Genomic DNA, 24,342 nt, shown 5'->3' on the forward strand with positions numbered 1-24,342 from the left:
GGAGTGTTGTGTTCAAATGTCTCTGAGCACTATGGGACTTAACATCTATGGTCATCAGTCCCCTAGAACTTAGAACTACTTAAACCTAACTAACCTAAGGACAGCACACAACACCCAGCCATCACGAGGCAGAGAAAATCCCTGACCCCGCCGGGAATCGAACCCGGGAACCCGGGCGAGGGAAGTGAGAACGCTACCGCACGACCACGAGATGCGGGCGTGGAGTGTTGCATTGTCGCGCAGGAGAACACTGATGTTCACTTTTTTTCTTTTTCACAAATTCTTCCTCCACAAGAATCGTGCTGTCCCGTGTACTTCAGCTTTGTAGTATGTTTACAATTGCCCTGTCCTTTCGCTCGCACCCCGTCATGCAACAGCAGAACTTGTCAGCAGGAAGCTGGGTACAGTTTGTGCTCTTCTGACAGTGAGGGTCACTCTTTTTGCGCAATGGTCTCAGCGTGGATCGGCATGTGTAAGTCACTGAATTCCATCTAAATCTACACCTATACTTTCCGGACCACTGTGAAGTGTGTGGCAAAGGGAACGTACCAATTGTACGAGTTATTAGAGTTTTTCTCGTTCCATTCACAAATGGAGCTCGAGGAGAATGATTTTTAATGCCTCCGTACATGCTGTAATTACTCTCATCTTGTCCTCAAGATCCCTACAGGAGCGATACGTAGCTGGTTTTAATACATTCATAGAGCCATAATTTAATGACGTTTCTTGAAACTTGTTTGGAAAGTTTACGTCTACCTTCTAGAGTCTAATGGTTAAGTTTGTTCAGCATCTTCACGCCATTCTTCTGTGGATCAATCAAACCTGTGACCATTCGTGCTGCCATTCTCAATACATATGCTCAATATCCCATGTTAGTTCTATCTGGTATGGGTTCCACACACTTGTGCGATATTCTAAGATGGGTGTCTTGTAAGCAATCTCCTTTGTAAACTGATTGCATTTCCCCTGTATTCTACCTATAAAACTAAGTTTGCCACCTGATTTACCCACGAATGAGCCTATGTGATCATTCCATTTCATGGACGCTCAGATACTGTATGACCCAACCGATTCACAGGATACTACACTTTTTTTCTCTTTTGTGATGTGCACAGTCTTCATTTCCGAACATTTGAAGCAAGTTGACAATATTTGCATCGCTTTGAAATCTTACCACGATCTTAATGAATTTTTATGAAGTTTCTTTCAGGCAGTACTTCATTATAGATAACTGCATCATCGCCAAAAAGTGTGAGATTACTGTCAATATTGTCCACAAGGGTGTTAATATAAAGGGTGGCCCAAAAGGACCACATGGATTTCAGTCTGGTGTAATTGGCTCTATTTTGATTACATACTATACTTAATCACTAGAATTGGTAATGTCCCAAATTCATGAATTGTCACGTTTTTTATGTTTTAAAGATAACATCAGGCAGATGGCTGACTACTTCGTGAATACACATTAAAAGTCTTTCTTCGAATTTTGGCACCACTTTAGTCAACGCGTCATGTGAAACAGCAGCAATTTCTTCACTTATTGCAACTTTTCAGGACATTGAGTGTACGAGGTTTGTTGCAGTACACTTTACGTTTTAGGTAATCTCTTAAGAAGAAATCACAAACCGACAAACACGACGAGCTTGCTGGCCAGTGGACATCCCCATAACGTGAGATCATGTTTATCCCTATAGTGTCCAGTTGTGATCGCACGAAATTGCGAAACATTTCAACATTACGTGCAGCATTCACTCTTACACTAACACCGCCTTCTTAAAAAAAGAATAAGGCCGAACGATTCCAAGTTTCGACACTCCACACCACACTGTCACTTTTGCACTGTGCAATGATTTTTGATGCATTTCTTTTGGATTGTCTACTGCCCAACAGCGACAGTTTTGTTTGTTTACATAACCATCTAAGTGGCAGTGCGCTATATCGCTCATCATCAACAAATCAACAGCAGTAAGAACATCAAGCATTCTCCCACAAAATTGCCCCCGTTCACCATAATCACGGTCGTGAATCTTCTGCACGATCACTGTTCTGAAAGGAAGGATGCGCTGCAGTGAACGACGAGATAAGCTCATGTTGGAACACGCCGCCTAGCGGAGCGGCGTGGACTTAAAAAACGGATATTCTTACTCCATCGACATTTTTCTGCGTTCGCTCCGTGCTAGGACGTCCAGGCGATGTCTGGTTCATGACTGATACAATTGTGCGAAAAGAGCAACCTAACGCAATATTGTGTTGCAATCAGGTATCGAACCATTTCGCGGAACATTCAAGTATGTACGGCAAAATAGTTGTACAGCAATCATCGAGTCATTACTTTTGAAGAAATGTTCAACTGCGAAAACGCGATGATGCACATTCAACTGCGGCCACTGCTACTGAAACTGGACGCTCTAACCTACAAAACGACAGGTTCCCCCACCTCGCCATTCCACTCCCACTACGCAAATCAAATCCCTGCGTTCTTTCTGCGCCTCCCGTTACATCATGAACAGAAAGGGTTCCAACACACTCCTTGGGGCATCCAAGTCACATGTAGTCTCTCACTGCTGATGTTTGGATCATATGTTTTTGCAGTACAATGAATTGATTATTCATTGCACCAAGCATTTCATTTGAAAATATACCGATGAGCATTCTGACACACATCATTTTGGCCGCCTGCACACTGAGCCTCTAAGAGGTGCTTGTCAGTGGCGCTTCTGCAGACGAAGTATTGGCTTAAATGGGCGCCTTCAGACGTGCAGCGCCACCGTTCTTCTTTGGTGCTCACACCGAAAAAAAAAATGGCTCTGAGCACTATGGGACTCAACTTCTGAGGTCATCAGTCCCCTATAACTTAGAACTACTTAAACCTAACTAACCTAAGGACATCACACACATCCATACCTGAGGCAGGATTCGAACCTACGACCGTAGCGGTCGCGCGGCTCCACAATGTAGCGCCTAGAACCGCTCGGCTACATCGGCCGGCCACACCGAACCCTCCAGATGTCAGACACTCAGATCGGTACCAAAAATTGAGCGTCGACAATCAACCAAGTCACGGATTTAGTTCGTGCTGTCTGCTGTCGTCCAGTAGAAGATACGTAAACGCTAATTAAAAGTAACACCAGAACTACGGAGTACGGGCAAACCGTATCTGTGAGCTCAGAATCTGAAGATCTGTGGTAGGTGAGATGATAGAGCGTCAGGTCGTCTTACTAAGGGTCGCAAGTTGCAAACCCTCTGAAGGCGATTTTTTTTAACAGATTACTCATGAAATTGTTATATGGGAGAACGTTTTTCTGCCATGTAAAAGGACATTTCAGGGTTTGTAGCAATGTTCTTTTGACAGTCTCCTTTCGCTTCGTTAGTTGAAAATGTTCTCCCATATAATAATTTCACGCTCTGCCATTTTTTTTTATTTTTGTTGATCCCATTTTGTTTGTTAATTTTCGTTGCCTTTGCTCGGGGCAGACGTTCAATGACACCCGTTCAATTCGTTATTCTGAGTTTACGGATATGGTTTACCAATATTCCGTAGTGCCGACGTTACTTTTAATTACCGTTTCCGCATCTTCTACTGGACGGCAGCACACAGCACAAACTAAATCGGTGTTTTGGTTGATACTCTATTGACACAATGTTTGGTACCGATCTGAGTTGTCTTACATCTGGAGGTTTGGGTGTCAGTGACAACTTACCGCCACCGTGGGGAACAAACGCGCCACTGGACCACCGTTTGCGGAACATTGCGGAACATTACACGACGCAACTGGTGGCGCCGCTGGCCGCCCAAGCAGTGGGTCACGCCGCATGTTAACAGTCGGCTCATAAGGTATTGCAACTGCTACTCATTTTTGTTTCGTAGAACTGTCCTGTAGATAGTATTGTTTGCTAGAGATGGCAGTACAGAAGACTTCAACTGTGAAGCTGAAAAACATTCATTGATATGCAACATGGAGCATGAGGAATATTCGTATAAATTACAGCAAATTATTCACCGGACGTTGAGGCAAACACTCTTCAGAGAAGACGAAGATTGGTGAGCGTCACTCAGATTTCTTCCAGCTCGTGTGGGGTGTGTTAACGTGTCATGTATCATACAAGTACTCAGAATATCTTCAGATATGTATTTGTCTCGATCAAAAACAAAACTGTGCAACATAGAGCAAATATTTTAATATGTGCACCAAATTCTGGAGATAAATTCTAAGGCCGATCAAAAATTCTGCAATCTATTGCCAGAATGCCAAAAACAGGTTCAACATATCTTCTAGCCCCTCACAGAAAGTACTGAAAACTCTTTGAGAGGAAATTGTCTCCTTATTAACGCACTAAAAAAGATGGCATGCCAAAACCTTGACGACAACAAGAGAAAAGTAATCAGAGCCTTCATAAAACTGCCTACTTTGAGGTCATGTACTTTCCTTGTCAATTGACTTGTTATGAAGCAATCAATTCTTGAAGACAGGTCTGTCTGGCGATCTAACATGTGCTTCAACCTCAAAGAACATGAGACTGCCGTGGGAATCACACATGTCCAAAAACAATATTGAGAAAATGTTTTCGTTGCCACAGTAAAACGACCCACAGTCAGCTGCCTTTTTTAACATGCATATGTTTACCGTTTGTTGCCGCGACACAGTTGGGTAAATTGGCCACCTATTTCGTAAACATTTAGCTACTCTTCCTTCGAGATATAGTGGCACGCAGGATTTGCATTGAAATTACCTCTTTTTGATTTTATTATTCACAAATAGGAGGGAAAGAGAGGTATCGTACTCATCGAACTCCATGACAGAACTGAAACAAGGCGGCATGGCAAATGAAATCGGTGCACCGCGGAGACAAAACAGCCCCTTCTCTTTCCAGAAGTGCTGTGTGAGGGCAGGGTGCGCTGCAGAGAAGCGCTGCTCGGTGGCTCGCGTGAAGCGGTCGTATATCCTTTCACGTTGTTTACGTACCTACAATGAGGCCTTGGGGTTGAAGTAAAAACGCACAGCGAATTGCGAATGTCATTACGGTTGCGAATGACTTGAGCTTTGCTAGTTGGCGAAACAAGCCGCATAGAGTCGGTGGTGAACGAGACTAAGGGAGGTGACCTTTTGGGTTATAATTGTTTTCGTTATTTTCACGACGAAGAAATTTTCGGAGAAAGTCTGCAGTTGTAATTTTCTTTTTCCTCAGTTTTATTTGCAATTCTCCGATTGTCGAATACACTTCATCTTCAACACTGTCATCTTCAACATTGTCAAACTCGTAGAACCAAGAGAATAACATCCGTCGCTCAGCGAAAGTCAAGTTTTGAATGAATGACATAAACAATACGGGATAGACCTAATCATATCGGTCGCGGTTTTTGTCAGAGCCACAAAGGCGGTATTGACCTTTCGGCGTATGTCAAAGGCGGCCGACGAGCTACACCGTGGTGCAGCGTACGTGAGAAACAGCCATATCGCGTGGCCGCCGTGTGCCAAAAAGTAGTACAAGCAAATTTAAACCTTAATAAATAATAATGAAAGAATTGTTATGTTTTAATGTTATTCGTTAGAGTTGTGATATGAAACAAAACTATATATATGTAGCCTCACTAAGCTTAAGACTCATCCCCCACTCTCCCCCTCTTGTAACACGATATCAAACTACTTTGTTGACCCCTTCCCTCTCCCTTAACGTGTGACGTAATTTATGGATGGACCCATACTCCCGTAAGGCCAGCCTCATTTGGTTTCCCAACACTTCCTACAATCATCTCAGAAGACTTCAGATGTGCCTCTGCCAAGAGGATCATTACGTATTTTCGGATATGTTCTTGTTCATAACAGCTATGAACTTAGCTCGAAAGAACACGTCGTCACCAGGACGTTAACCTAATAAACTACTTTTCTTCCAACAAAGCAGTAGCTAAAACAAGAGCTCCCTGAACCTGCCTCTGTCTCTCTTAAAAAATAAACAACCGATCAACTGACGTAGAAACGTTAGATTCACTAACAAATACTTCATATTTTAAGAGGTTTCTAGAGATTATTTGAGGCACTCGGTCGTAAAACATGGTATCTAACAATTTTTTGCCAATTGGCGTTTTTGGCAACGTCGGACTCCTTACAGCTGATTTCATAGGCTGGTGAAGGAATCTGTGGGAGATGTGTACGTTGTAAGAAATTATGTTGGTATTATGTTATGGTAAGTGACAGCTGACTGCAGGTAAAACATTGTAAGTAACAAACATGGCGGCCCGACACAGTCTGTTCCATAGTGATGAGGAACTTGAATCGAAAGTTTCGAGCGCTAACAATAATTCTGACTTCAGTTCTTCCTGTAATGACGAAGATGAAAGCCCAGACAATTATCCTGTTTATGAGTGCAAACAAATCGGATGCAAATTACACCTTAGAAAGGTAACAACAGATGCCTTTATTTCTTAATCTGTTTGAAGTAAAAGACGGTATGTACTGCACTTACCAAGTTTTACTGCCTGTTCCGTATTGAAACTTTTCAAAAACGGAAATTCTGAACGTTCCTTTCATCAAATACGAACTGAGTACGTGTAACCAAACTTCGTTAAACACAAACACAATGCATTATATAGAAATAACCGAAATAGGTTTCATTTTGACTCGCAAATTATAAATATGTGTGAAGGTGACCATGGTATCTACTAGACTTACCATGTTTTACACCCACCAGCTTAAATCACTCAGGATTTTTTCTATTGTCATGGTGTAACTCAGCTCTTCAGAAGAAATGTTTACCTGAAACGTAAACACAACACCTTTACCTTACGTCCTGTAGTGTAGCGACTTAAACGCTTGTCTACCAAGCCAAAGGTCACGAGATTGAATCCTGGTCGGATGACGAAGCGTTTTCAGTTAATCTTCGGACCGATTGTTTCCAATAAGATACGAATTACGCCAGATACAGCCGCGGATCGCCTTCCGCGATGAGCTGTAGATCCCTTCTCTTGCAGGTTGGGGATACGGGAACCTCCCAAGTGGCTTCAAGTTGATAGACTAGCAACAGAATCGGGAGACACACGAGATTTTTATTATTATCCCTTGCTCTTTTTTTTTTTTTTTTTTTTTTTGAAAATAGGGTAATGAGCTTTTCGATACAAGTATTCCTTGTTTTGTTTCAGAAATCGACCGCACGCAATATCAACCAGGATTGTGAATCGGAACCATGTACCAGTAGGTCTACAACCAACAGTCATGATGAAAACAATGCAGATGTAAGGTCACCTACTGCTTCTGGAAAATCTAATCCGCCTAACAGAGTCCGTTATGCAGGATCGTCGGTACCTCTTGAACAAAGGGAAACTGTAGATGATCAGGAAAAATCAAACAAATAAGGTAGAAAAAGGAAACGTGGGGTAAACCAACAGGAAAAAAAATTAAAAATTAAGTAATTTAGGTAAAAGCTATTTGTCTTATCGAGGAAAAGGAAATCCACAAGCACCTCGAGAAGCAGGCCCAGATTGCCTTTGTAATAAAAAAATGTTTTTCGAAGATTGATGCTGACGAATGAAACTCGGTGTTTGAAGAGTTCAATAGAATGGGAAACTGCAACATCCAAAACGCTTATCTATTTGGTCTAACAGATGTTAAAAAAACTGCATGAAGTACGAAAAAGAGTGGAAGTCCCTCTCGAAGAAAATTTACCTTTACTTACAATATCTTGGTTGAAGGGCAAAAAGTAGAAGTATGTAAAACTGCTTTCCTCAACATCCACGGACTGCAAAAAAGTAGGGGGAGAGTCGAAATTTTGGTTTTAAAAAAAACAATGGCGCTCATACTCCACCATCAGATAAAAGAGGTGCACATGGGCACCACAAGAAAAAGTATTCAGAAGACGATATAAAAAATTTGCATACTTTTATATCAAAACTTCCCAAATACGAAAGTCACTACACCAGGCGCAAAAATCCTTATAAGATGTTTATGTCTATGGAATACACAGTTAAACGTTGTTTTGAAGAATATACTCAGTTCTGTTCAGAAAGTGGTAGCAGTCCTGTATCATCAGACAAGTTCAGAAGAATATTTACGGAAGAATGTAATATAGGATTCAACTCTCCTAAGACAGACACATGTAAGGACTTCGACTCAATGAGAATTGAACTGCAACAAGCCGAAAACGATAAAAATGACGTTAAAGTCCAAGAAATTGGACACAAAATCGAGAGACACCACCTACATGCTGCTACCGGCCAAACATTTTTGCCAAGTTGCCCCAGAGGACAAAGAAGCCCTTGTTCTAACATTTGATCTCCAACAGGCGTTGCCCATTCCAAAATTATCCACTGGACCTGCATTTTACAAAAGAAAATTGTTTTGCTACAACCTCACCATTCATGATAGCTCCAATAACGTGGGTACCTTCATTACTGGGACGAGGCTACTGCTAGGAAAGGAAGTGATGAAATTGCAAGTTGCATATTGAAACACTTCACCGTGAATGTCATACAGTGCAAGAAATTGATAGTAATAGCAGATAACTGCTGTGGTCAAAATAAAAACTGGACAATAGTCGCTCTCTGGCTTAAATTATTGGCAAGTGGCCGTGTAAAACGTGTTGAACATGTTTTTCCAGTAGTTGGACATACTATGTTGCTATCAGATAGAGATTTCGGTCGACTAGAGCAGTATGTGAGGCATCACATTCAGTATATGTACTGCCCGTAGGAATGGGGACAGATCTTGAAAAACGCCCAACGCTCACCTACCTGTAATGTGTTCAGAATGCAGCAGGGAGATTTCTTTCAAGTTTCTTCACTGAAGGCATTGTTTAGAGCACCCAAGAATGTAATTTCTGCGTCTGTCAAACTTCTGTTGGTCCGCAAAGACCCAGATTCTCTGACTGTTTATACATCATATTTCGGATCTGGTGAAGAAATATCATTGAAGCTGAAAGGTCGTCCTCTTATAGAAGATTTTCTGGGGAAATTTAACGCACCCCTTCCACTGCTGTATAACACACCAATACCAGTCAATAAGGAAAAATTGCGCGATGTCCTCAGCCTGTTCAAGTATATTCCAAAGGCATATCACGGATATTACACGAGCTTAGTTCCTGGGCATTAAATGTAAAATTATTGTACCTAAAAACTACTAATAAAACAATTGGTAATGCAACTTTTGGCTACTTTATTTTATTTCCAATGTGATTATCATGTTACACCACTGCACTGTAAACATCTTGGTAAGGTTCCATCTATGTGGTAACTGCCAAGTAACAGAAGCAACATTTAACGTCAGTTGTTGTAAAACATGGTATCTGGTAGATAACAAGGTAGCAATGTCTCATACGTGAATGAAAAATAAGGTATCTACGGGCATCTTTCCTCTGATTTTAGTTCTTATATTCGCAAACCAAATGTTATGAGGAGCAGCTAAGACGAATTTTACTTTTCAGTACACATAGAATATCTGCGCAACATAATTATGTGAGTTTTGTTAGAGCAAACTATTTGATATTTTCCTCAAAACTTAACAGCCGATTTCCCGTAAGTTTTCATTTTGTTGGTTACCATGTTTTACGACCGAACGCCTCATTTATAGAAATAAAGAAATGCTAATAGTAATAAAAGAACAATTTTCCGAATGACAAAGTCACTACACAGTGTTAAGAGGACTCACCACATACAGTGAGTCCAAAAAGTATTCGTCTAGTTGTAATTTTTTTTTAAAAAAACTAAGTATTTGTCACGTGAAAGGAAGGGAACATAAAATATGAACATCCAGTCATATGCAACAAACCGTGGTATGTCATTGTTATTGATGGACAAAGAAATAAATACATCCATAGCGATAACACATTTGACAAAATGGAGAGTTTATTCAAGGGCTACTTCAAAAAGTATTCGTCCACTCATATTTTTCTTAATTTACAATCTGAAAATATGATTTCAATTACAAAAATTAATCTTTAGTGGGGTTCCCCTTTGCAGCTATTACTGCCTGTAGTCGTCTGAGTATGCATCAGTGAAAGTGTGAGGACGTCGGGTACGTAGTTGGTTTCTTAATGATTTTGTTGCACAAAATCGATCTATTATCGACTAAACCGTCGATCTAGGTCTACCGACTGCTTTAGCAATCTCGTAAGAAGATTTGCACTCATTATGTAATCGCAGAATAAGTTTTCTTTCGATCAGCTTTGTCTCATTACGCTTACGGCCCATGGCGCTAATTGCACTGTATCGGCGCCATTCAGAACCACAACAGGCGATAGAGTGGGGCCGCGCACGGTTGACTCTAATGTGTGCCGTGGGTAAGAGTTATGTTTTAATCAGTCCGCGCAGAATTTCGGCATATTTAGATGGTGTACGAATAGTTTATGAACTAGCTGTTGAGTTATATTTCCTATTTTGTTAACCTTGCTGTCGATTTGGATGATTTTCTTTCCTTACTTTTCAACAAAAATGACTTACCGAGTTACCTCTTACGTGACGGCTCTTGAGATTTTGTATACATATCTTTTCACGTTACACAGACTTTGTTTTCTTAAAGATATGCAGGTAGACGAATACGTTTTGGACTCACTGTAACGGTATTTAATGTAACATCAGGGGTGGTAGAACCCTGAGAAGTTCGTTGCAAAGGAAATAAGATACCTCAGTTATAGGAGCTGTGATGTAATCAGTTGTGAACTTGTCTGCGAAACTACCAAGTAAGCCGGTAGATGTGAGCTTGTACGTCTTCAGCAAACGTTAAGTTAGTACGGCTTACGTCATCTCAAGCCCAATTCCTCGCAAGCGATACCACTGCCCTTACTTCTTTGCAGTGTTGTCGTCGGCTTCTTCCAGGTGGCCATAGCGAGTCGCAAATCGTTACGTTACCTTTTGTTTCTAGTTGATGGTTGATTTTCAGTCGCTGCAGCCGACTTGTAGCCGTGCGTTCACCTTAACAACAAGCCACAGTGGTCCGCAAACATATGACATCGCTTCCTCATTAAGTGCTTTGCATCACCGTTACGCATTACTTACCGAGATCGATTTAAAACGACAGAATTTCGAAACATTTCTGTATGCAGTAACTTTACTCTGTAGCTACACTCAGAGTGAACAATGAAATAGGCGCTTATCCGTTGACGTTTTCAGTTCTGCAGTCCATGGGAATTACAGTTTCCCGTTAACCAGGTCTACAGTACACCTCCCCATTAGTTTAACGATCATTATGCAAAATTTTTGAAATATCCTATCTCTATGTTCTCCAGATATGAGTCTATCCCTGGATTTATGGGGGTACTAAAATGATCAGCTTGTGCTAGCAATGCTTCACAGATAGGTGCGAATCTGCGATTCTTGAAACATTTCCAGAGTAAAGAATATTGGGGATTGCTGCCGCATGACGTCGACTTCTTGCCAAGTTTGTGGCACTGCAAAACACTCACCTGAAGATGGCTGAATTATTGTTAACCGAAATACCGTGGCAAGAAGTCGACGTCATGCGGCAGCAATCCCGAGACTTGTAGGAGGTACTTAAGTGGCGTACTCAATATTCATCCAGTTAAATGTCCATTTGTTCAGCTGTAGGGATCCTTCAAAAGCTAATTATCCGGTAACTAGGAGACCCGTGGAATATTGATCGTTTCGCAGCCTCAAATAAGACAGTTTCTCCGTAACAAAGTAAACCTCTGTGCAGTAGGGTGAACGTGTTGTTGCAGCCGAGGTGCTGGAGATCCCACCGGGCTACAACTACGTGCCGGGCTACGGGCTCATCAGGCTGTACCGCACCTTCAAACCGTGGGCGGCCGCCAAGAAGTTCTGCGAAGACGAGGGGGCGCAGCTGGCGGTGCCACCGGACCGCTACGCCTATGACGGCCTGAAGCAGATCTTCCCCAAAGAGAAGGGGATATGGTACGCCTACGTTGGAATCTCAGATCGAGTGAGCGAGGGCGTATTCGTAGGAATGGATGGTAATATCACTTATAGTTTAATTTCTATATTTGGCTTGTTTGATGTTTAAAAACAATAATTACTCATTTAGCTTAAAATCCGACCATTGCTTCCCTCGGTGTAAATTCATATTTTCTTGTGTTTATTTCTGAGTCACTCTGCAATACATTTTTAACCGTGCAGATCACTTCAGTAACATGTCAAAATTGATTGTCACATCACATGAATTACAATGTCCGCCTCCGTAGCGTAGCGGTAGCGTTACCGTCCACCACGCAGGAGGCCCGCGTTCGATTCCCGGTAGGCGACTGGGTGTTGTGTGTCCTTCATTATCATTTTCATCATCATTGACTCGCAAGTCGCCGATGCGGACTCACCTAAGATGTACTTGCAATACGGCGACCGAAGTCCCCCGAATGGGGCCTCCCGGCTAACAATGCCACACGATCATTTCCATTTGCCATTCGCTAGTGTAGAAAATGTTTCTGGGATTTGAAAAGATGTTATCAGATTCCTGAATACGGGTAGCTCAGAAAGAGTAGAGGTTGAACATTAATAGAGCCGACAGGAACTGGAGGAAAAAAGATCCTGTGAACATACGTCGTTGCCACGGTAAGTGGAGCTAATGAATGACAGTTCCTCTAACCAAGTACCGCGTGTTCCCTGTGTGTTGCTGGCTGTGTGACTAACGCGGTGTACTGTAAGCAGCAGAATAGTCCGATATTCATGTCAGGAACAAGTCGAAAGGGTGTTTGTGTACGGCCAAGCAGGTACCCTCACAGACACCAACAAAATCACACAACATTTCAAGCCCTTTTTGGGCGTTTTTGTGAATATGATTCTTTTCCGACAGACAAACGCCCAGGGAGGACTATACGTACACAAGATATGGAGCATTGGGTTCTATAGCATATTGAGACGAACACTAGTACAAGTTCCAGGCAAGTGGCCCGCCAGCACAGTGTGAGCCAAAGTACGATGATCTGTATCCTGCATCACAACCGCTACAATACCTATCATCTGCAATGAGAGCAAGGATCATCAGCATCGGATTTCAAAATGTTTCAAATGGCTCTGAGCACTATGCGACTTAACTTCTGAGGTCATCAGTCACCTAGAACTTAGAACTAATTAAACCTAACTAACATAAGGACATCACACACATCCATGCCCGAGGCAGGATTCGAACCTGCGACCGTAGTGGTCGTTCGGCTCCAGACTGTAGCGCCTAGAACCGCACGGCCACTCCGGCCGGCAATATCGGATTTCTGTCACAATAATGGGATTTCTGTCGACAGCCCTCTTTACCGACGAAGCAACCTTTACCAGATGTGGCTGCCTACAATACGCTGCGTCAATAACTGAGCCTGGAGCACGCAAAAAACACACGGCTCGTGATCAGAAGAACTGTCATTCGTCAGCGCCATTTACCGTGGCAACGATGCACTTCCGGACACATGTTCATGGGCCATTTATTCGTTATTTCTAGCCAGGGATCCATCCCTGCAGTTTGTCGGTTTTATTAATGTTCATCCTGCATATCGAACACCTTTCGGGAAATAACACAAATATAACGGCTTTTGTTCTTAACCATACTATAGAGATCATAATTCATACGGTTTTTTTGCGGGCGAGATGGCCCACTGCCTAAGACAAGAGGCTGGTGTTCGGGAGGGTCAGGGTTCAAATCCTCGTACCACCACCTCGATACGGGTTTTTCTTCGCTCGCCCAAAACCACTTCAGAGGAATGTCGGCATGGTACCACTGAAAAGGAAACGACTTTTTTCCGGGCACATCTTCGTCTAATATGAGCATGTGCTTCATTTCTTACAACCTCATCAATGAAGGTACATTAAAACCTTATAATTTTTTCACAATTTTATCCGGGCTTAGAATAGAGAGTTCCTTTCCAAATGATTTTTTTTCTGTAAGACAAATGGTAAATGTCCCAGTACTCGTTATTCCTGTCATTGTAAATGTATCTCAATACAGTTTCAGCAACTGGTGCCCCGCAGCTCTTATGTATTTGAAAAACGTCTTATTATAGCCTTGATCTACTGAATAAATAATTTATTTTCACGGTCAGTTTCAGTAGTCTAATCATCATCAGGTTCATACAAGTATTCACAGCACCATGTTAGGCGAAATATGAATTCGTTGTTGTCAGGTGATGAAACGGTGAATTTTACGCTATCATTACATGATAACATAAAATACGTCGTCAATCTATGAAAGCTGTGCTCGGTAGTGTACTCATTCATCTCAAAACTGTAATCCGATGTATTTATATACACTACTGCCTATTAAAATTGCTACACCAAGAAGAAATGCTGATGATAAAAGGGTACTCATTAGACAAATATATTATACTAGAACTGACATATGATTACATTTTTACGCAATTTGGGTTCATAGATCCTGAGAAATCAGTACCCATTACAACCACCTCTGGCCGTAGTCACGGCCTTGATATGTCTGGGCATTGATTCAAACAGAGCTTGGAGGTAGTGTACAGGAACAGCTGCACATGCAGCTTCAACACGATACCACAGTTCATCAAGAGTAGTGACTGGCGTATCGTGACGAGCCAGTTACTCGGCCACCATTGACCAGACGTTTTTAATTGGTGAGAGAACTGGAGATTGTGCTGGCCAGGGCAGCAATCGAACATTTTCTGTATACAGAAAGGCCCGTACAGGACCTACAACATGCAGTCGTGCATTATCCTGCTGAAATGTAGGGTTTCGTTGGGATCGAATAAGGGGTAGAGCCACGGGTCGTAACACATCCGAAATGTAACGTCCACTGTTCAAAGTGTCGTCAGTGCGAACAAGAGGTGACCGAGACGTGTAACCAATGGCACACCATACCATCACGCCGGGTGATACGCGAGTATGGCGATGACGAATACACGCCTCCAATGTGCGTTCACCGCGAGGTCGCCAAACACGGATGCGATCATCATGATGCTGTAAACAGAACCTGGATTGTGATTCTTGAGTTTCTCCCGGCGTATTTGATAATCAAAATATCCACGGGTGTGCTGCCGGTCTATAGTGTCCAACGGGCACAATATTTCGGCGATCAAACATGTCGCCATCATCAGGTGAACTGACGGACTGAGCTCCTGTGAACGTGCCGGTACGGAGATCCGTACGCTATGGCTGCTCAGAGGGAACTGGGTTCGGTCGCGGCGGCGGCCGATTTAAATACCCTCCGCCCGCGGCGCGCTCCCTCCGCCGTCCGCGCCCCGCGCCACGGTCGCGCGGTGGAACAGATTGCGACGACGTCTGAGATGACGTCGGTGTGATGGCTCTGTCCGCCGTGGTCGGCACAACTATACGTTTGCTCGCAATCTGTTCCACCGCGCAACCGTGGCGTGGGGCGCGGACGGCAGAGGGAGCACGCCGCGGGCGGAGGGTATTTAAATCGGCCGCCGCCGCGACCGAACCCAGTTCCCTCTGAGCAGCCATAGCGTACGGATCTCCGTGCCGGCACGTTCACAGGAGCTCAGTCCGTCAGTTCACCTGATGATGGCGACATGTTTGATCGCCGAAATATTGTGCCCGTTGGACACTATAGACCGGCAGCACACCCGTGGATATTTTGAGAACCTGGATTCATCCGAAAAGATGACATTTTGCCAATCGTGCACCCAGGTTCGTCGTTGAGTACACCATCGCAGCCGGTCCTGTCTGTGATGCAGCGTCAAGGGTAACTGCAGCCATGATCTCCGAGCTGATAGTCCATTCTGCTGCAAACGTCGTCGAACTGTTCATGCAGACGGTTGTTATGTTGCAAACGTCCCATCTGTTGCCTCGGGGATCGATCCGTTACAGCCATGCGGATAAGATGCCTGTCATGTCGACTGCTAGTGATTCGAGGCCGTTGGGATCCAGCACGGCGTTCCGTATTACCCTCCTGAACTCACGGATTCCATATTCTGCTAACGGTCATTGGATCTCGACCAACGCGAGCAACAATGTCGCGATACGATAAACCGCAATCGCGGTAGGCTACAATGCGTCCTTTAACAAAGTCGGAATCGTGATAGTACGCATTTCTCCTCTTTACACGTGGCACCGCAACAACGTTTCACCAGGCAACGCAAGTCAGCTGCTGTTTGTTTATGAGAAATCAGTTGGAAACTTTCCTCATGTCAGCACGTTGAAAGTGTCTCCACCGGCGCCAAACTTGTGCGAATGCTCTGAAAAGCTAACCAATTGCATATCACAGTATCTTCTTCCTGTCGGTTAAATTTCGCGCCTGTAGCACGGCATCTTCGTGGTGTAGCAATTTTAACGGCCAGTAGTGTATGATTATATTTTGACTAACATGATGCTGTGAATATTCTTATGCACCCGATGATGGCCAGACTACTGAAACTACTGAAACTCAAGGCGATAATACGATATTTTTCAAACAATATGTATATGTTTACTTCGCGTTGTCTGCAAAACGGACTCTACTTACAGTTTTAATGAGCTACTTTCCCATATGTGCGCTTTACCGTTATTATTTTTTTGCTCTACACTGTGCCCAAGTTTGGCTGGTTCTAATGCAGTACGTGCCGATCCGTTTACGATATAGTTAACCTAATCCTGTTTCTTATTGAACCCCCTGTACTTTACCAGGTCGTCCAGTGCCGTACCTGCCATGGCAGCCTAATGAGCCCAACAACGGTAATGGTATAGAAGAAGACTGCGTCGACGTCCGCAACGACGGACTGCTGAACGACGTGAATTGCGAGAATCCAGCGCCTTTCTTGTGTGAGCGCCGGCTTTCGGTGGGCCTTCCCGATGGCTACACATGGTCGGCGGACGCAGGGCGCTTCTACAAGGTGCACACGGATAAAAGAGTATATGCGGACGCAGCAGAGGTGTGTCACTCAGAGAACGCGACGCTCGCTGTCACTGACACGTGGCGCCGCGGTGAGGCGTTGCTGAGACTCGTCGAGCCGAAGTATGATGGCTACTTCATAGGCTTCACGGATGAAGCTGTTGAAGGCGACTTCGTCACCAAAACAGGTAAGCACCACATTCAGTGTCCGTTAAAGTTGTCGCATCGGAGTTATTGCCATAAACACACATCGTACACTGTTCGTTTCTTGATATCTACATCTCCAAATGTTAAAATGAAAACCTCTGTCGCATAGAGGTCACCCCGAATCGATGCCTCCTACGTTTAGCGTCGACGTTGATTGTCCGAGCCAGATTATGTCGGTGCAGGACTAATCTGGTCGCTGGTTTTGTTCTTGTGGGACATACACTATTGGTCATTAAAATAGTTACAACAAGAAGATGACGTGCTACAGGCGCGAAGTTTAACCGACAGGAATACGATTCTCTGATATGCAAATGAGTAGTTTTTCAGAGCATTCACACGTGGTTGTCGCCGGTGGCTACACCTGCAACGTGCTGACATGAGGAAAGTTTCCAACCGATTGCTCATACACAAACAGCAGTTGGCCGGCGTTGCCTGGTGAAACGTTGTTGTGATGCCTCGTGTAAGGAGGAGAAATGCGTACCATCACGTTTCCGACTTTCATAAGGGTCGGATTGTAGCCTATCGCAATTGCGGTTTATCGTATAGCGACACTACTGCCCGCGTTGGTCGAGATCCAATGACTGTTAAGAGAATATGGAATCGGTGGGTTCAGGAGGGTAATAAGGAACGCCATGCTGGATCCAAACAGTCCCGTATCACTAGCAGATGAGATGACAGGCGTGTTATCCGCATGCCTGTAACGGACGTGCAGCCACGTCTCGATCCCCTAGTCAATAGATGGGGACGTTTGCAAGACAACAACCATCTGCACGAACAGTTCGACGACGTTTTGCAGCAGCATGGACTATCAGCTCGGAGACCATGGCTGCGGTTACCCTTGATGCTGCATCACAGACAGGACCGTTGCGATAGTGTACTGAACGACGAACCTGGGTGCACGAATCGCAAAACGACATTTTTTCGGATGAATCCAGGTTCTGTTTACAGCATCATGATGATCGCATCCGTGTTTGGCGACCTCGCGGTGAACGCACATTGGAGGCGTGTATTCGTCATCGTCATACTGGCGTATCACCCGGCGTGATGGTATGGGGTGCCATTGGTTACACGTCCTGATCACCTCTTATTCGCATTGATGGCACTTTGAACAGTGGACGTTACATTTCGGATGTGTTACGACCCGTGGCTCTACCCTTCATTCGATCCCGGCGAAACCCTACATTTCAGCAGGATAATGCACGACCGCATGTTGCAGGTCTTGTACGGGCGTTTCTGCACACAGAAAATGTTCGATGGCTGCACTGGCCAGCACGTTCTCCAGATCTCTCACCAACTGAAAACGTCTGGTCATTGGTGGCCGAGCAACTCGCTCGTCACGATACGCCAGTCACTACTCTTGATGAACCGTGGTATCGTGTTGAAGCTGCATGGGCAGCTGTACCTGTACACACCCTCCAAGCTCTGTTTGAATCAATGCCCAGACGTATCAAGGCCGTTATTACGGGCAGAGGTGATTGTTCTGGGTACTGATTTCTCAGGATCTATGCACCCAAATTGCGTGAAAATGTAATGACATGTCAGTTCTAGTATAATATACTTGTCCAATGAATACCCGTTTATCATCTGCATATCTTCTTGGTGTAGCAATTTTAATGGCCAGTAGTGTAGTGTAGCAGCAGCAGCAGCAGCAGCAGAAGCAGCAGAGGATTGCAAAATGGCACTTCTATAGCGGTGAAAACGATGTGCGCGATAAACCACGTTCCAGTCTGCCTTGCTCGACAGTCATGGCTCGTAATGAACGGCGTCTAGATCAGTTTATCTTCCAGATTACGATCAGGGAATTGTACACCGTCTGTTCAAATAGTTCCGAGATTGATTTTATTCCTGTAGCAGAAGTGACGTCAGCGCAGTACCTACAGCAGTTTGAACTAACGACTGTATGAACAACAAATACACGGTCCACCCGTCAGATGTGAGCAGGCAGTGGACGTGTGACTGTAGTGTGCCAACGTTGTCGTGTAAAAAATCACAACGGAACAACATTTATAAGCGAGGTGTTCGAATTCTCCAACTGTGTTTCGAAGAAAAGAACAGTCTGTCCAAAGTTTGCCTTGCACACCTTGGCTCCCGAACGAGTCTGACACAGTCTGATAGAAATGCAAAACACAAACAACTCTTTTCTGGGAAAGAATCATACCAGAGAAGTTGCAGCATTAGAAAATTGCAGCGAAATGCAGGAAGGTCTGCAGCGGATAGGCACTTGGTGCACCGAGTGGCAACTGACCTTTAACATAGACAAATGTATTGAATTGCGAATACACAGAAAGAAGGATCCTTTATTGTATGATTATATGATAGCGGAACAAACACTGGTAGCAGTTACTTCTGTAAAATATCTGCGAGTATGCGTACGGAACGATTTGAAGTGGAATGATCATATAAAATTAATTGTTGGTAAGGCGGGTGTCAGGTTGAGATTCATTGGGAGAGTCCTTAGAAAATTTAGTCCATCAACACTCGTTCGACCTATACTTCAGTATTGCTTATCAGTGTGGGATCCGTACCAGGTCGGGTTGACAGAGGAGATAGAAAAGATGCAAAGAAGAGCGGCGCATTTCGTCACAGGGTTATTTGGTAAGCGTGATAGCGTGACGGAGTTGTTAGCAAACTCAAGTGGTAGACTCTGCAAGAGAGGCGCTCTGCATCGCGGTGTAGCTTGCTGTCCAGGTTTCGGTGGGGGGGGGGGGGGGGGGGGGGTGTACGGGGTGGCGGCATCCGGCCATCCCTTCAACTAACAATGCCATATCCGAATAACCATGCCGACCCTGCGTATCCGCGGGAAAAACGGCACAAGCAAAAGAAAGAAATAAACGAAAGTTCCCCTTAATGTTTAGGAATATAGTGTTATTTTCATAGCGAAACCTCAAAGATAAATCTTCGAATGATATTTTATTTACTCGGAAACTTTTATTTTTCAACCGTTTTAAGGAGACCTCTGAGTTTCTAGGAGTCATTAGGTTTTAAAGATGAAATTTTACTTTTATTTATTACGTAATATCTAAGCAATACAAGGACTTAACCGATGGAATAACTGCACAGGTAACGCCAATGAAGGGTACACTGATATGCTAGAATATTATGACCACCTAACTAATAGCCAGTATGTCCATCTTTGTCATGGATAACAGCGGCGACGCGTCGCTGCACGGAAGCAATGGGACCTTGATAGGTGGCTGGAGGGAGCTAGCCCCACATTTGCACACACAAGTCACCTAATTCCGTGAATTACGAGAAGGGGGACGATGAGCTCTGACAACACGTTCTACAACATTACAGATGTGTTCGAGCGGGTTCAGATCTTGCACTCTGGATGACCTTCACATCAAGTGGAACTCTCCACTGTGTTCCTCGAACCACTCCATCACACTCTTGGTCTTGTGACATGGCACATTACCTTGCTCAAAAATGCCACTGCCTTCGGGAAACATGATCGTCATTAAGGGGTGTACGTGGTCTGCAACCCAACCACTTTGCGATATTCCTTGGCCGTCGTGGTGTCTTGCATGAGCTCCACTGTACCCACGGATGTCCACGTGTAAGTTCCCAATAGCATAATGGAGCCGTTGCCATCTTGTCTCCGTTCCGTAGTATATGTGTCAAGGAGCTGTTCCCCTGGAAGATGACGGATTCACGCCCTCCCATAGTCATGACGAAGAAGGTAATAGGATTCATCACACCATGCAACGCTCTGCCATTGTGTCAAAATGCATTGCCTATGGTCATATGCCCATATCGGTCGTAGTTGCCGATGTCATGGTGTTAACATTGGCACATGCATGGGTCTTCGGCTGCAGAGGCCCGTAGTTAGGAGTATTCAGTGCACTGTGTGTTCAGGCACACTCGTACTCTGTCCAGCGCTAAAATCTGATGCTAGTTCCTCCACAGTTCGCAGCCTGTCCTGTTTGTCCTGTTCTACCAGTCTGCCGAGCCTACGACGTCCGACATTTATAATGAGGGGCGACCGCCCAGCCCCACGACGTTTGGACGTGGTTTGACCTAGGTTTCACCATGTGTTGAATATACTCACCACAGCACTCCTGGAACAGTCGAAAAATCGTGCAGTTTCCGAAATGTTCGTGCCCAGCCTCCGGGCCATCAGGTAGAACGTGCCCAGCCTCCGGGCCATCAGGTAGAACGTGCCCCTTCCCCGCTCTACACAGAACAGCATGTTCACTCACACTGCGGGAAATTCACCGTGCGTGTGTCTGACTAGCAGTAATTCCTCGTCGGGTGACGCTGCTATTTCCTGGACGGAATTATATCGATAATGGGTCGGTGGTCATAATGTTGTCACTGATCAGTGTAAGCCCTCACAGGCTAGGCCGACGAACGCAATACGTATGTGATGCCAAAGATGTAGAGGAGAATGGTGGCAAAAAACAGAATGCGGATGCAAACGTCTCGTGTTCGATATCCTGTGAATCAAGGATTTTTGTCACTTATCGCATCTTAATGTGGAAAATTGCCAGTCAGGGCGTGGTTTGAAGCCTACGTTAATCTGTATTTTCCTCCTACAACTGGCTGCGTAAGTCAGGTCAGAGGTCAGAGGAAGATAACGGAGTACCACCTGCAATATGACCACGCCTAGGAAAGCATTGTCGTCTTAAAGCCAATCTTCGAGTTGACGATAATTTTAGTTTTTATACTTGGTTTGAAGGTAATGGCCATCGTATGAAATTCCTTGTCAATTAGTTCTTCTTCGTAAGTCCACTGCCTAGCTCTCAGTTTTTTAAGTTCATACACATACACACACAAAAAAGAGATAGAGAGATATCAAGAGCTGTAATGGTCAGTCCTGCCCATTCGGCGAGGAATGGAAATCCGCAATGAAATATTACGATCCGAGTGTTTCCTTTGTCAAGAAATTTCTGAATCTCTAATTCATCTTATTATCCCAAACGGAATTACAGTTGTCACAGTCATTTCCTGGTCAGGGAAAGTAGAACTGATGTTCTACAAAAGAATGGTACCGCCCTGTGTACCTGAGCAGGAAACGAAATCATTCACGCACGAGTAGTACACGATTTTTTTAAAACTCAAGTCTCTTACTACATTTTCTGACGCATTTCCGTCTCTGCATGTCGGTATGTTTCAAATGTTTGAGCACAGGGACTGTAAATCCTACTAATAGTTTCGCAGATTCTTTAAAAGCTTTACAACTAGCATACAAGACAATATAAAGAGGCTGTGTATTTTTCTCACATACGATGTCATATGTGTAACTGTAGATTTGAATTTTTGATCTTTGGTATCAGTAAACATCTAACTTGAATAAGGCGTACGTGAAAGCATGTAGTACTTCGTCTGAAACTGCTGACATTCCAAACGGGTTCCCTTCCGTAATGGGGTGTGTTTGTGGCAAAATAAGCCCTGTCTTCTCTGGGTCTCTACATCTCTCATGACAATGGCAAAGAGAGGAGAATATCAACGGCACATTACAGTAAGCTGCTGAAAAATATTTCATAGCTTCTCCGTGTTGTGATCTCTTCGGGATATATCGAAGCGGCAAGGATATTGCAAGCGTCTTCTTCCACAGTGCGCTCATTCTTTTAGTTGTCACACTGATTTTGCATGAACTACATCGTTCAAGCTCTGTAGGTGGCTTTCGCTACAGTTCACCGGTAATAATTGTATTCACATATAGAAAGCGATTATGACTCAACAGGGGAGGAGTACCTTTGGTTACATTGTGCCATACGTTATTAAGTATCTATTTTCGTTGAACATCTGAAGCTTTCTGCGACGCCGTTGATGTTGTGCCACTAATTCGACTAAGGAAAGCATCTCTTTGGTAGTCTAAGCAGTTAATTAATGTTAAGTCGATAATTAACGCTAAGTACGTAATTTCGGCCATTGTTCATGTTAACGACAATTTTCATTTCATTATTTGTGTAAATTCGTATGTGTTGAAGATTATTCATGAGCAAGTATAAATATTCCGTGTTATTTCTTGTGTCAAATTCATTGGTACACAAGCAGACATAGATGGCCGAACTTAGTCAAAATATTTCACAAATATCATACCAACATTTGTTGTTGTTTATACTACAAACTGATAAGTCTTATGTTGGCCATAAGGTAACTGCTGAATCGAGGTTATACAAATTTAGAGGTATAAATTACATAGAATATTGAACATACCTTCAGTGACCAAAGTTAACTTCAGTAATAACGCATGTAACTGTGCGAATGAAAAGGAATATTTAGCTTTTCGATCAATCATTATCGCGACTCGCAATTAATACTGTCTTAATATGATAATGTCGATTACCTCCAATATTAGCTTATTACTTGCATCGTTGATAGTAGACAGTAAGCTACGTTTGAAGTATTTGCAAAGATCACTAAGAAGAGTAACGTAAGAAATACGGGAAAAGAACTCTGATGGCACCCATAGTTCATCTAATGCAGTTATACATCAGGATGGCTTTTCTTACCTGTCTTATTAAATACTTCATAATTACTAAGAATAAGTTTTCCATACTTTTTTAAATGTGATGATTTAATTGCTATTTCATTGCAGTTTGATGTTTGTAATATCTTGACTGTAGCTACTGTGAGAATGTACGTGTCGTCTCATAGTTCTTCTCTGCTCCTCTTTCTTTCCGTTCTTGACTTTGTGTGTGTATCGTGTACATTCATGAATTTGCAGATAACAATAGTTTTCGAAGCATCCTAGTGATATCATCTTTGTACAGTAACTGAAGTGGTTACTACAGTCTATGACTTCGTTTACTTCTTACAGGCAGGCACCTAAAAGACATGGAGTTCCAGGTTTGGGGCGTTAACGAGCCGAACAACGTCGACGGTGGGAAACCCGAGAACTGCCTAACTCTGACGGGCAGAGGCTACTACAATGACGTACTGTGTGACAAGAAGTTCCTCTTCATCTGTGAGATTGCGCCCGTATAATAAGTTGGTGTTTCCAGAACACAGGTCATATCACCAATGAAAAGAAGGGACCGTCCCGATCTCGGTAAAGCTGCGAAGCCGAGTGAAGGACGGAACAGTTGTACAGCTGAAATGAGAATAATTATATCTCAGTAATCTGTAGCACGTTCTTAGCTCTGTGTATCGCGTGCAGTGTTCATATTACGACTGTGTAAAATACGAGGGTCAGTCAAAAAGTAATGCCTCCTATTTTTTTTTCTACGTTTAATTGTCAGGAAATTTAAATGCAATTACATAGGTTGAAAACCACAACATTGAGGATCATTTTGTCATTTTTCAATGTAATCTCCGCCCATCTCTACAGTTTTGGTCCATCTTTGAACAAGGGCATGTATCCCAGCACGGTAAAAATCACAGCTCTGCTTCCTAAGCCATTGACGCACGGATGTTTTGACGGCCTCCTCATCTTCAAAATGAATCCCACGATGAG

General features: G+C 43.7%; 1 protein-coding gene across 2 annotated transcripts in view; it reads left to right on the plus strand.

Moving 5' to 3' along the window:
- The window catches only part of LOC124776956 (macrophage mannose receptor 1-like), a 48,757-nt gene extending 24,688 nt beyond the window's left edge, over window positions 1-24,069 (plus strand). For both annotated transcript variants that reach the window (XM_047252189.1, XM_047252190.1), the window contains exons 4-6: window positions 11,662-11,913; window positions 16,529-16,921; window positions 23,707-24,069. In XM_047252189.1, coding sequence (XP_047108145.1) covers window positions 11,662-11,913; window positions 16,529-16,921; window positions 23,707-23,873 — 812 coding nt within the window. In that variant the 3' untranslated portion in view covers window positions 23,874-24,069. The remainder of the gene's footprint in view (window positions 1-11,661; window positions 11,914-16,528; window positions 16,922-23,706) is intronic.
- Window positions 24,070-24,342: the final 273 nt, after the last annotated feature.

Source organism: Schistocerca piceifrons, chromosome 2 (assembly GCF_021461385.2).
Source record: "Schistocerca piceifrons isolate TAMUIC-IGC-003096 chromosome 2, iqSchPice1.1, whole genome shotgun sequence".
NCBI lineage: Eukaryota > Metazoa > Arthropoda > Insecta > Orthoptera > Acrididae > Schistocerca > Schistocerca piceifrons.